This window comes from Chrysoperla carnea, chromosome 5 (assembly GCF_905475395.1).
Source record: "Chrysoperla carnea chromosome 5, inChrCarn1.1, whole genome shotgun sequence".
Classification (NCBI taxonomy): domain Eukaryota; kingdom Metazoa; phylum Arthropoda; class Insecta; order Neuroptera; family Chrysopidae; genus Chrysoperla; species Chrysoperla carnea.
The window spans coordinates 8,390,394-8,403,861 of record NC_058341.1 but is presented as its reverse complement, the minus strand read 5'-3'; the positions used below and the strand labels follow the sequence as shown (position 1 = coordinate 8,403,861).

Below are 13,468 nucleotides of genomic sequence, written 5' to 3'. Positions count from 1 at the left end.
AGTGCTTTAAACTCAAAATCAATTAATCCACTTTCATGCATACGAATCAATAGATCGATCGTTCATTATTTCGTAAATAGGTAATCCTTTTCGAAAAACTATCGTAAGTGGAATTGTAGTAAAAATTTTCTTTCACAATCTTCCTTATCTCACATAAAATTTTAGAACCAGAAGAATTTTTAACATTATAGAACATGAACAAAATAAATTTAATTATTATATTAATAATTAATATGTAATGAAATTTATTTTATAAAATTTTATAAGAATTTGTAACAGGAGAACGCACGGAAAAAATTTATTTATGTTAGGTTGGTATTGTTTGGTTCTAATGCCGTTGGATTGCCAGCACTGATATTACTAATATACTTTGTCTCTTTTTGGTTCAATAAAATATCTATATATCTTACTCATTTATAATTTTATATTTAAGACACACCTCCTATTATTATTTTTTTTTTTTTTATACTTTAATATCCATAGACATGCAAAATCTTCTACGTCTATTAATCACCTGTTTAACATATTCTCCTGATACCAAATTTTAAAATTTTTACTTCAGAAACCTAAAAATACCTTGTAACGTGCCTTGCCTATATGATATTTTTTCATAATTTAGACGTTTATTTGATTAAAATAATAAAATTTTATAAGAATTGGTAACAGGAGAATATGTAAGAAATAAATTTTAATTATCTAAGGTTGGTATTGTTTGGTTCTAGTGCCGTTGGATTGCCAGCACTGATATTACTAATATACTTTGTCTCTTTTTGGTTCAATACAATATCTATATATCTTACTCTTTTATAATTTTATATTAAAGACACACCTCCTATTATTATTATTTTTTTTATACTTTAATATCCATAGACATGTAAAATCTGCTACGTCTATATATCACCTGTTTAACATATTCTCCTGATACCAAATTTTAAAATTTTTACTTCGGAAACCTAAAAATAACTTGTAACGTGCTTTGCCTATATGATATTTTTGCACAATTTACACATCAAATTTTAAAATTTTTACTTCTGAAACAAAAAATAACTTGTAGCATTATAATAATTAATTAATTAACTTCTTGTAACATCATAATAATTAATTAAATAACTTACCTATAAATGAATAATTGTAGTAATATTTTGTTAAAAATGTAGGTTCTGTTTGATATTCCTGAAATCGATGTAAAGGATAAATGATAAAGGTAGGTATAATATTGAATAATAATAAATAAACCAGAAAAATTGATAAAAAAGATATTTTATTATATGTATTCATACATATTTCAACTAAAATAAATATGAATGAAAAATAGTTCAATATAAAATCATTCGGAATAACGTTTTAAATTTTTTACCGAAATCGGGTAAAGATTTATCGGAATAATATTCTGAAATACATAGGTTCCAGAAGGATTTGATTTTCGTAATTTCATGCAAAAAAATTAATTTTAACTATTTACTAAGTTCTTTTGAATGCGGCTTTCGGGAATGATAGATCGACTCTGGTGACATCTATAAAAACAGCCGGATCATAATTGTATGACATGTGGTTAAATGAGGTTAAAATATTTACATTTTAAAAATTTATTTACTCATTCAACGAAATGACTCGTTTTGCTCGAGCTAAAGGTTCAAAGGCCTCAAATGAACGATTACCAGAAGATGGAACACAATGGTCTGTTATGAAACAACAAATGGTACAAACCGAAAACGAAAAACGAGAAATGGAAAAACGAAAGGAATTTGAGAAAAAACGACAGGAAAACTATCAAGCATTTTTAGCCGAACAAAAACAACCGTTTACAGAACCTGCATGGGCAGAATTTTCAGATAACGAAACAAATAATAATGAAAATCAATCAAAAAATAAGATTGATAAGAAGAAAGTGCAAAAATTGAAGAAAAATAAAGTTAAGGAGAATGGTGAGGAAGTTAAGGAGAATGGTGAGTCTGGATCGCATGAAGAAGTTGAATCTAACACAATTGAATTGAAAACGAAAAAGTCTAAGAAAAAAATGAAGAAAAATTCATCAAATAATGAAGAATCAAATGAAAACTCTAATTTGGATACGGAAAATGATTCGAAAATTAAATTAAAAACGAAAAAGTCGAATAAAAAATTGAATGGAAATAAAGTTAAGGAGAATGGTGAGTCTGGATCGCATGAAGAAGTTGAATCTAACACAATTGAATTGAAAACGAAAAAGTCTAAGAAAAAAGTGAAGAAAAATTTATCAAATAATGAAGAATCAAATGAAAATTCTAATTTGAATACGGAAAATGATTCAGAAATGGACGATGACGATACAAGTGCAAGTGAAAGTACTAATTTGGATGAAGAAGGAATTGATAAATTTTGTAATGAAATCGATTCAGAAGAAAATGTTAAATATGAAAAATTAACGAAAAAGATTGAAAAAACTTTAAATAAACTTGAAACAAAAGAAAAATCAAATACAAAAAAGCGAAAATTATCAGAAAATGATGATAATATGAAGAATAAAAACCAGAAGAAACAAAAATCAAGTCAAATTTTAACTGAAGATTCCAAACCTGAAAATAATAATCAGAAGAAAAAGAAAGGGAACTCAACAGTGGAAAACAATAATAGCTTGGAAAATGGCAAAAAAACCAAAACAAAAAAGAATAAGACGAAAAATTTGGATTCCAAAGTTAATAGCCAAGATAATCCAAATATCAACAGTATTGAGGAACAAAATCAAGTAAATAATTCGGAAACTAATGAAAATATGACGGATTCCGATGATGACGCTCCAGTTGAAGAATCAATTGTACATACCGAGCAAAAAATCGATTTACAAATTAAAAAGAAAAAGCCTAAAAAGAATAAAAAATTGCAAATTAGTAATAATATCGTTACCGAAGAAAATAATGATAACAAATCTGAAGAAAAATCAGAAAATCAAAAACCGCGTAAAAAAGAAAAAATGCGTCGAAAACCAGAACAAAATCAAAAACAATATGTCTTAGTTAACGGCGAAAAACAAGAAATTGTTATGTATTCTGGTTTTCCCGTAAAGAAATCCGATGCAGAACGTTTACAAAAATTAAAAGAAGAAATGATCAAAAAAGGTATACCTCGAAATGAAATATTTCATACGATGAAATTAGAACGACGTAAAGCGGAAAAAGCATTAACGCGTGATAAAAAGAAAGTTTGTTTTCAATGTCGACAAGCCGGACATTTATTATCAGATTGTCCACAAGTTGGTAATAAAGCGACATCCCTGATTGAAACCTCTGGAACTGGTATTTGTTTCAAATGTGGTTCCACGGAACATACAAGTTTTAATTGTCGTGTTGTTAAGGATAACACATACAAATTTGCGAAATGTTTTATATGCGGTGAACAAGGTCACGTATCCCGTCAATGTCCTGATAATCCACAAGGTTTGTATCCGCAAGGTGGTGGATGTCGAATGTGTGGAGATGTTACACATTTGAAAAAGGATTGTCCACAATTTCAACAGAAACAAGAAGAAAATACAATTAAATTAAATACTATAACGTCATTTTCGAATGTGGAAGATGATTTTCCCGATAGTTCGAAAGTAATTACAAAACCGAATATTGTTAAACCGAAAATAGTTAAATTTTGAAACTGTTATATCATAATAATTGTATTTTTTATGTCATTAAATGTTTATATGAAATAAAATCATTTAATTATTTTAATTTTGACTTTTTTTGGAAGCTTTTGGCTTGGATACCTTTATAGAGTAAGGAAATTAAGAGTTTTGTCTTTTGGAAAAATAACATCAAGTTGGATCTGATTTAAATTCATTTTGAGGGTCACAGTGAGCAAACAATTTTGATAGTTCTCAGTTAAGAATAAAAAACTGAAAACTATCAAAATTAATAATCTCGAAAAAATCGCCTTAATATTTCGAGAGGCGAAAAAATCCGTGCCAGTATCAAGCTTTCAATAGCAGTCAAATATATCGTCCTATTTGCCGTTTTTGAGCCATACTCGAATTATTAACCCCAATCAGAGGTCACAGAAACCGTAACGTAGTCACACACTAGTCTTGAAAGAATGGTACTCACCCATAAAGTCAATAAAAACAACAAACTCTTTTTTCGAGTACGATTTATATCAAAATCTTCAGACATTGTCGATTTAAGGCATGTTTTGAGACGACGCAAAGTTGTAACCAAAGTTGTACCAGGACGTTAAGCATTTAGTAGACAATTGGAAACGCATCTTCAATGAAAATATCGAGTGTTTCGAGTCTTCATCAAAATTTATCATTTTGTTGGGAAAGAATCAAGCAAAATTTGATAAAAATATTGCGATGATTCAAAAGTTGATCTTGTAAATGTGCCACAAACAAGACGATGAATGTAGATTGTGATGATCCTGAAATGATCTTCAACTGAATCACTCTGTACATTCGATCGTTGAGCATATTTTGACACGAGAATTGCTTCTGTAATTCCATGTCATATTGGTTTCAGATTTCACACACGGTTTTGGAAATTTTTCTCCACCACTTCCTCTTCTTTCAATCAAAATCTGTTTTCGCATCAGTCAGTTTGATAGCCTCGTCAAGATATTGTGTGTAAAAGGACTAGAATAGAAAAGGATTTGATGTTTTACTATGATATTGAAAAAAAAGAGATTACAATAAATTTTTATTTTAAAATGATCACATTTAATTATAGCATAATTTATTGCCGCAAATAATATTTCATCATTTCCTTTTTTAAATAAAACCATTCATTTCTTATCTATGAAAAAAAAATAAAAATCTATATAATATATTTATAAATCATTTTTTTAGTTTCATGTCTTTATATTAAAAAGATTTAAAAAAAATACATTAATTCTGAATAACTTATTTCTCAACAGTTCCATAATATTGGAGGCCAGCAACTATACCAGTGAACTCATTATGGAATTCTATCTCATGTTTCGGAATTGAGAAACGTTGCAATATCATAATAAAGAATAATGTTACTGAAAACAAGAATCCAGAATTTTTATAATTAAAATAAATATATCATTAGGCCGATTTAATATTAATAATTTTCGAAATTGATTTTAATTACTGAAAAAATAATGATTCTTCTATTCTGCTATCATACAGACATTTAATTTTTTTTTAAATAAACTAAAACCATCGTCTCTTTTTAAAACAATCATTATTTTGGGAAATATAATTTTAAATATATTCACAATTGCATAAAAATTTGAATGTATAAAGACACAAAACTCGTTGAATTGGGTATAAGAAAAATTTAGATTTATTCGCCAAAATTCAACATTTTATATGAATTCTCACAGGTGTAAGTCCGTGCATCATTTAATTTCTACTTGTTGATATAAAATTCCGTTTGGTTTCGATATTTTTATAGGGTGATCATAAAATAAGCACATTGATTGATTCTTCTTTTTAAAATTATAAACGAGAAATATCGAGGCTTCATCTCGTTTTTTTCTAAATTTTCCATATAGTAGTTTCGGGAGAACTAAACGTTGACTAACCATCCATATAGTCAGCCTGTTTAAACTTGTACTTTGTAATACATTTAGTCATTCGACTGCGCTCGCCTGAAACTTACTAGATCATAATTGAGAAGGGTGGTGACTGATGAGACTTTTGGCAGGACACTGTCAATTGAACTATCACCTCCATAATATCAAAATCTCTGATGATCCCACTTGTAGAGCCTGTATGGAGGACGATGAAGTCTCTACACAGGTTATTTGCACTTGCAGAAACCTGCAGGATGTCAGGTTTAAAATGTTGGGGCTCAAATCCTTGGAGAAATTAATCAATTCTGACCTCGACAGAATTGTATTGTTAGGCTTTATTTGCTTAAAATAGCGTCTCTTAAAAGTCTCTTACCCTTTCTTGGCTACGTGGTTATCTCCCATACGACACAAAACTATTCAAATAGAGTTCTTCACGAAAGTAATTTGCTGTCTAACCTGAAACGACGCACTTTCTAGACTATATTATCTATACAAGTGGTGCTACGTGTTTCGTAAGTGCGTCGTTTCTAAAAATAACTTTTTAATTAATCGGTATCACAGAGCAGAGACGAACGTAATAAAATAAAAATACATTTTACGTATACCCAAATTATTTAAATAAAATAAAATTATGAAATTTGTTCTAAAATGGTTGAACCATCATCCATTCATTTATGATAAATTATAATTTATATTTAATGAAATATTGTGAAATATATTAAATATAAAATTAATAAATTGTTCTAATAATAAAACATCTATTTATTTAAAAAATATTGTTGTTTTAAACGCTAATAAAATATAGCTCTACTTATGACCCCAAAATACACACACACACGCACACACACGTACACGCGCGCATACATACGATCCCGCAAATATACAATTACACAAAAAAAAATCTTATTTCTAGCTTTTTGCTGTGTTGATAATTTCAACCAAACATCGTCCGAATTCTTTTAACACCGTACACTCTACTTCACTATGATTTAGTCCTTTCTTTTCAGCCGTTTCAGCGCTTGCTAATAAACATTGTACGGTGGCTTCGATTACTTCGGTTGTCATAAATGCGAATGCTTGTCTACAAAAAGAAAATATTAAATTTCATTAGAAAATCATTGAATTTTAGTTTAGCCAGGCGTAATACTTGACAATCGGCTAGGAAATTTGAGAGACCCTTTTTTAATTTTACGCCTAACAAGTTTCTCTATGAAGATTTCCAAATTTATGAATATTAAAAACAAGAATTAGTGCAGTTATGTGCTGCAGGAAATACCTCAGTTTTAACCAAAAAAAATCAACCCGTCATTTTTTCAGTTGTCATTTTATTTGAATATCGTTCTTAAACAACCTTTCAAATTTCCAGCTGTTCTGTAAAGACTGTCAAATAATACCTTAGATCTTTTTAACTTACTTTGTGTTATTTCCTAACATTGGTCTAAAATTAATTTCTACATTTGGTGTGTTGTAACCTAGATATCGACCTTTATGATATGGTATGGCCGTAGGTAATTTATTTGTTGGTGTACTTTGTTTTAGACCCAAATTATTCGCATTGTTATCGTTTAAACTAATTAACGGTGCAATTCGTCGTAAACTTTTCTTCTCTAACGAATCTTCGATGTTTCGACATCCAACACATTTACAATTATTGGAACAAGCAATTTTTGCCTAAAAAAAATATAAAATTCAAATTTTACTTTTAAACAATTATTTTTAAAGAATTTTTTGAATTCGAACCGAGAAATCGTTCTTCGAAAGGAATTTTGGACTATATCTCAAAAACTAGGCATCCAATCATCAAATGAATCCGATTTTTGTATTTTTTGGATCAAAATTACTCTAATCTCTTACGGTTTACAAGATGGGTTATGCGAACCCAAAATCCAAGGTAAAATTAACCTATGTTGCTCATTTACGAACTCAAACTCACTTTTTACGTCCTGAACATGCTATAAAAATTTAAGCTTGACATTTTTTTTCGTTTTGAGATATCCTACTCATGGACAGACGGATGGACGGACAGACAAACGAAAATGGACATATTCGGTTATTTTATGAACACATATATCAAAATTTTGTTCATATCATCAATATTTCTGAGCGTTACAAACTTGAGGCTAAATTTAATATATACAGGGTATAAAAATTACCTCATAACATTCACAATAATTTTTCAAACATCCAGATCGTTTACAATTACATCCTTTCGTATGTTTCCGGATTGCAGCTTCGCCAGCATCACGACCTTTACCAATTTTTGGACGAAATGCACTCGGATTACGTTCTAAACAACTACGAATCGCCTTTTGTCGTTCTTCCTCATTCTCTAAATTATTAAAACAATTAACACAATTGCACATATGACAGAATTCCCCGTTCGCAAAACAATCACAGTATAATTTTAAACATTGTGATTTTGTACAATTACATGGTTTACGTGGTCGTAAACCGTTTGGTTCCAATGTTGAAGATGGTCGTCCCACGTATTCTTGTATTATTGCTTCAGTGGTTAATTTTGCTGGTGAATCTAATTTTTCTATTTTTGGTGATACTTTTGGTACGGTATTATTGTTACGATTTATATCTTGCTGTTGTTGTAATTGAACAAACTGGGTTGGTAACATTACAATTGAATTACCTGGACTGGTTGGTAATATTGTTGTACCTGCAAACAAAATAATGCAAAATGTAAAAAAAGAAATTACAAAATTACAAAAAAACCTCCGATTTTCCGAAAATCCTTTATAAAAGTTAAGTATTAAAAGTTTTAAATACCTTGAATTGTATTAACAGTTGAAACAGGCACTGCAGCGATTTTTCCTTGTGTATTACCCGATGAAGCAACAATTGTTCGTTGTGTTGTACCCAAAGTCGTAACTGTTTTTGGAGCAACTGGCCGTACTGTTGTCGTTGCCGTTTGATTTGTACTCATTGGTACCACTTTAACAATACTTTGTCCTTGTGAAATGTTTCCGGTTCGATCAACAAGTGCAACCGGTACAATTGTTTGAACCTTTTGTTGGCCGGATGCGGTTGTGGTACGAACTAAAGTACTGCCCGATGTTGATGTTACAACTGTTGATGAGGCAGCGCTGGTGTTTGATTGATTACTGTTTGATGTATTTACCAATCGAACATATTGAACCTATTGATTGATTGATAAAATTATTTTAATAATAATATTATTTGACAAATTTTCTGAAAATTTGAACAAATTTGAAAGAGAAGTTAATAGATTTGAACTTCGGGTCCTTGAGGCGTCAAGTTTCCAATTGAGCATACTCTATGAATGCTTCGAGGAACTAAAACGCCTGGCACTGAATAACACAGACATTTATTGAATCCAGAACTATTTTGATTACTGGAACTTTGCTCAGTGCATGTGACAGGCCAAATTGTCCAGTGGTGGTTCATCATCATTCTCGACAGAATTTTATAGCATTAGAGTGACAGGTTGTTTTCAAGAAGGGTGCACAGAACCCCTTTGCGGAACCTCTCTTATGTATTGCTATTATTCCTAGCTCTAAATATTTTCGTAGAGGAAAAAGTTGTGACACTGCTTTAACAATGACCTCTCGAATCTCCAGCCGTTCTGAAATGATTCATTTTCGGTTGACAGGAATAAAAAAAATACTTACTCCTTGTCCAGGTAAATTAATCTGATGAATTTGTCCACTTGAATTCAATTGACTTGCTGGTATTCTCAACACTTGTTGACCCGTATTAATAATACCCGTCTTCAATTGATTGCCCTGTTTAATCAAAACTTTTTGTTGTCCACCAGGTTTTTGTACAAATTTTGGTGCTGGTAAAATTTTTGTTGGAGATTTTTGAAATTGACTTGTAGCCACTTTCACAAGCTGTGTGGTAGGTTTTGTTTGACCTGATTTATTGATTATAATTTTATTACCAACTGTGTGGGGTAACAATTGTTGAACTTGTGTGGATGTTAATAAACCCATTTCTTGGGCTTGAGATAAACTAATTGTTTTGCTGGGATTACCCATGGACGTTGAACCCGGTGTGTTTGTTATAATTTTTACCATTTGTGTGGTTGGTTCTGTCTGTAAATGCAAAAGAAAAACAATTCGTGAGTTCCATACTCCATCACTTACGCCACTTTCCCCCTTCTTTGAGTGGTTCTTATTATTGAGATCGTTAGAAATATTAAAAAAAGAAACCCTTTCCCACTATGAAATCCTTACCCAAAGAATTACCTTCAATATGTAGATAAAACAAACTAAAGTTCAGGGTTCATTTAAAAATATTTACAAATGTCTCAAAATTCTTACCTTTATAGTCTGTGCTCCAGGTGTCGTGACAAACATCTTTTTCTGTGTCATTGGTGACGTTTGTACAATACGTTTCAAACTAGGATTCGTTTTTAACGTAGCTTGTGTAGATGTTTGACCTTTTGGTAAAGCCGTACGTAAAATTAAATTTCCATCAGTGGTTTTAACCAGTTGTTGACGTGCTTGAAATTGGGGCAACGTAACCGGTTGTCCCGTTTGTGATATTAATTTTATAGGCTGTCCTGTACTCAAACTTACTGCATTTGCTGTACCCCCTTTAAAAAAATAAATAATTTAATGTTATATTGACTGAACTATATTGAACAAAGCTGTACCTGGAGATTGGATAAGAACAATTTGCTGTCCCCCAGTATTTATAATATTCGTTTTAGGCGTTGTTTTCTGAGCAATTGAAGCTGTTATCGGTTTTGGAGCAATCGCTTTTAACGTAGATGTCGGACCAGTTGTAACAATTTTTATTTGTTGTTCTTTAATATCTGGACTACTTGCTGTTGGTGAAGATGCCTGTTCTGTTTCAATCTCAACTTCAACGTCATCAATTACTACATCTTCTTGGGTGGATTCAGTTTCTAATTCCATTTCGTTGGTATCTAAGAAACGATTAAAACAAAATATAAGTCAGTTTATTAAATAAACTTTTGGATATATGTGGCCGACACTTTTTCACTTGGTTGGATATCAGTCCATCTTAAGTGATGGTATCGTTTGAGAGTGGGGCTTTCGCATTCACACAGGATAAATATTACAGTTTTCTCCGAATGATCCCACTTGTAGGACCTGTATGGAGGACGATGGAACCTACATGCATGTTATTTGCACATGCAGAAATCTACAGGTAGTCAGGTTCAGATCAATCCTGGTAGAGATCTCGATACGGATCTCTTATCCGAAGACGTCTTGCCTTCGGATGACAGGATTTTCTTAAGGAGAGTACAGAGGACACCTTGGTCTAGGTGCTAGGGGTCCATTTGCTGGTCTCTCGCACCCGCTATGTTTTATTATATTTTGTTATTTATTTATTTCTTCTCTTCATGACAAAATCTGCAGAGATCGTTTCCTGTGAGATTAATTTTGTACATATAGTCTTGGCTATGAATGTTTGCCCAAGAGGGGTTGGACTCGTGTACCATATATTCTTTTATTATAGTTTTAATTGGGCTCTTTTTGGTACCCCAAAAAGTAATTCTAAGCCATTTAACAGTGTAGGTACATGCACCCATTTTGGATAATTTATCAGCCTCTTGAGTTGGGCTAAATAATTGAGTAAAAAACAGATATTTTAAACTTATTATTTTACCGAGAATACCACTTAAAAAATGTAAAATTTGTCTTAATGTGTCCTAAAAGAATTGACACAAAAATTATTATCGTCCAAGAAATGATAAAATTACCATTTTTAATTTTTTAAGTAATATCTGACTTAAGCTTAAAAGTTTGTATTTGAAACTAAGTTTTGAGCATAAAAATTGTCTCAGAAATAAAGGCATTTTATTTAGTTTACACTTATAATAATAATAAATTAATGGAAGGACTACTTCTGGATAGAAAACACTTAAATTTTCTTAAATTTGATTGTAAAATTTACAAAAAAAATTGGTGAACCAATTGTTCATGCTTTGACTAATACAACTTTTAAATTACCTGCATCATCTTCGGAGTTCATCGTTAATAATTCAGCTTGTAGACTAGCAATATTATCTAAATCACGTCGTAAAGACGTAAGATTCACTTCTGATTCAGATATTCCACTATCTTCCATATTATCCATTGAAAATATTTTCTAACTTAACACACTTTTGAAAGAAAATTTTACTAAAAATAAAATACAAAAATTTCCATCACTATCTAATATCAAATTCAGGATTTGAACATTACGGTTTTGAAAATGTAAAAAAAAAAAACTTCACATAAGATCCTGAACGATATTCAAAATTTTAAAAATTCAAATATTCAAATAATACAATAATAATATCCTTCCGTTAGGTTTTTACTTTCAGGGACAATTTAATTAGTTTTAATTACAAAATAAATTAAATTAAATAATAATTAAAATGTGATTAAATTCAAATTAAATAAATAAATATAATTATTAGGTAACTTGAATAGAAAGAATTTTTAATTTACAAATTATCAATTATATTTAGATGACGCGGCGACATCTATTCCTATTTTGAACTTCAAAATGTTATAAAAATTTTTGAAAAACTATTTTTATCAAATTTTTTTTTTTCAAAGTAAATAAATGAAAAATAAACGTACCTCATTCGAATAATGAAAATTAAAATGATTAATTTTTAATTACACAAATTTTTAACTTAACCTAATGAAGCTTTGGCATTATCATTAGTCAACAACATATACATATATGGAATTTGTTTAAAATCGAACAAAAACGATTTCACGATAACAAGATTATTTACAACTTTAAAATAATAATCGAACACAAAAACACAATTCAATATTTTCGGATATAAATAAAAAATTATTTATATTGTATATTTACCGCCCACAGAGATTTGTGATTATTTCGAATAATATGAGTTCAAAATCACGCGCCCTCCATTATCGAATATTCTAATCAAACAAAATTAAAAATATTCACTATTTAATTCGATTTAAAATGTTTAATTTAGGAAATATGTATAACAATAAGTAATTATTTCAATCACAAGTTTGATTTTATGCACAAATTTTTTATTATTTTTTAAAATATGTTTTGATTTGACTGAAGCTTTCTTTCATCCCAATGGGCCGCGTTTAAATGTTTGACACCAACTTAAAAATGTTAAAAAAATACATTGGGACGCATTCTGTTGAGTTCGTTAACGGTTTATGTATGTAAACAATTACAATAATATTGTAATTATTAATCAATATTTACATATTTTTAATTATTATTAAAAATACTTTTATTTCTATTTAGTTTCGATTAAAGTCTTCAATCGTTATCTTTTTTTTAAATTCCAAACTAGCAATATTTTATCAGCCATCTTGTAGTGTAATGTTGAACAAATTTTGGGATAACTAATCTGCCGTCTAGAATGTATTTCTTGGAAAATTTTATTTAACCTAAGCATTAAAGCAAATTCGACATACTTTAAGCCATAAAGCTCATTAGGCATCTCTTGACTATCTAGCCCGATCTTCTAAATTAGATTCCATTTATGTAGTATATCTTTCCCCAATAAAATTCTTTATATCGGAATTTTCTATTTCCTTGTTAACATGATTTGTTAAGAGATGATTTACTGAATCATCTTGGAACAAATTAGTGTCTAAGATACGAATTGAAACCTTAAGAATTTGTAGGTTAATTCAGTGAGGATTTTGCCAGACCATAAAGAGTAGGCCAACAACATTGAATTTTTGAGGGTCAAACTGATATTTTCTAGCCAAGTCAGCGACAGTTCTTTTAGTTCAGTCAATAAATTAAGAATAAAACAAGAATAGTAATTCAAACACCCAAGATAACTCTTAACTTATTTTTACTTATTTCATTGACCATTAATCTATTCCTGTGAAAAGTATAAAATTACTTTCTTACTTTCTATATTTAAACTATACTATTAAATGTATTTCTCATAATTTTCTTTTATTAGTATTTTTCTTGAGGTTAAAAGCTTGAATGACAGACAAATAAATGAAAACAG

General features: G+C 29.8%; 2 protein-coding genes across 5 annotated transcripts; one reads left to right on the top strand and one right to left on the bottom strand.

Moving 5' to 3' along the window:
• Nucleotides 1-1,513: 1,513 nt before the first annotated feature.
• Nucleotides 1,514-3,630, top strand: LOC123300594 (myb-like protein X). Of its 4 annotated transcripts, none has more exons than XM_044883191.1 (2): nucleotides 1,514-1,925; nucleotides 2,151-3,630. In XM_044883191.1, exons 1-2 carry the CDS (start codon nucleotides 1,607-1,609, stop codon nucleotides 3,620-3,622), a joined length of 1,791 nt encoding a protein of 596 aa, XP_044739126.1. In that variant the 5' UTR covers nucleotides 1,514-1,606; the 3' UTR covers nucleotides 3,623-3,630. The 4 variants fall into 4 exon arrangements, with proteins under 4 accessions (XP_044739126.1, XP_044739123.1, XP_044739124.1 ...); XM_044883188.1 differs by having other exon boundaries at nucleotides 1,514-1,951; nucleotides 2,117-3,630; XM_044883189.1 differs by having other exon boundaries at nucleotides 1,514-1,961; nucleotides 2,133-3,630.
• Nucleotides 3,631-6,264: 2,634 nt separating this feature from the next.
• On the bottom strand, nucleotides 6,265-12,160 carry LOC123300593 (protein lin-54 homolog). The gene is made up of 9 exons (XM_044883186.1): nucleotides 12,078-12,160; nucleotides 11,460-11,630; nucleotides 10,133-10,408; nucleotides 9,798-10,072; nucleotides 9,144-9,569; nucleotides 8,281-8,650; nucleotides 7,656-8,170; nucleotides 6,917-7,173; nucleotides 6,265-6,583 (listed from the first exon to the last, which is right to left on the bottom strand). Exons 2-9 carry the CDS (start codon nucleotides 11,584-11,586, stop codon nucleotides 6,412-6,414), a joined length of 2,418 nt encoding a protein of 805 aa, XP_044739121.1. The 5' UTR covers nucleotides 11,587-11,630; nucleotides 12,078-12,160; the 3' UTR covers nucleotides 6,265-6,411.
• Nucleotides 12,161-13,468: the final 1,308 nt, after the last annotated feature.

What these genes read in the sequence shown, in the direction of transcription:
- LOC123300594 (XM_044883187.1), top strand. Translation starts at nt 1,607, where the DNA reads ATGACTCGTTTTGCTCGAGCTAAAGGTTCAAAGGCCTCAAATGAACGA.
- LOC123300593 (XM_044883186.1), bottom strand. Translation starts at nt 11,586, where the DNA reads ATGGATAATATGGAAGATAGTGGAATATCTGAATCAGAAGTGAATCTT. An exon ending in CTGGAGCACAGACTATAAAG is followed by an intron (nt 9,570 to 9,797) that starts GTAAGAATTTTG and finishes TTGCATTTACAG; the next exon opens with ACAGAACCAACCACACAAAT. An exon ending in TTAATTTACCTGGACAAGGA is followed by an intron (nt 8,651 to 9,143) that starts GTAAGTATTTTT and finishes ATCAATCAATAG; the next exon opens with GTTCAATATGTTCGATTGGT.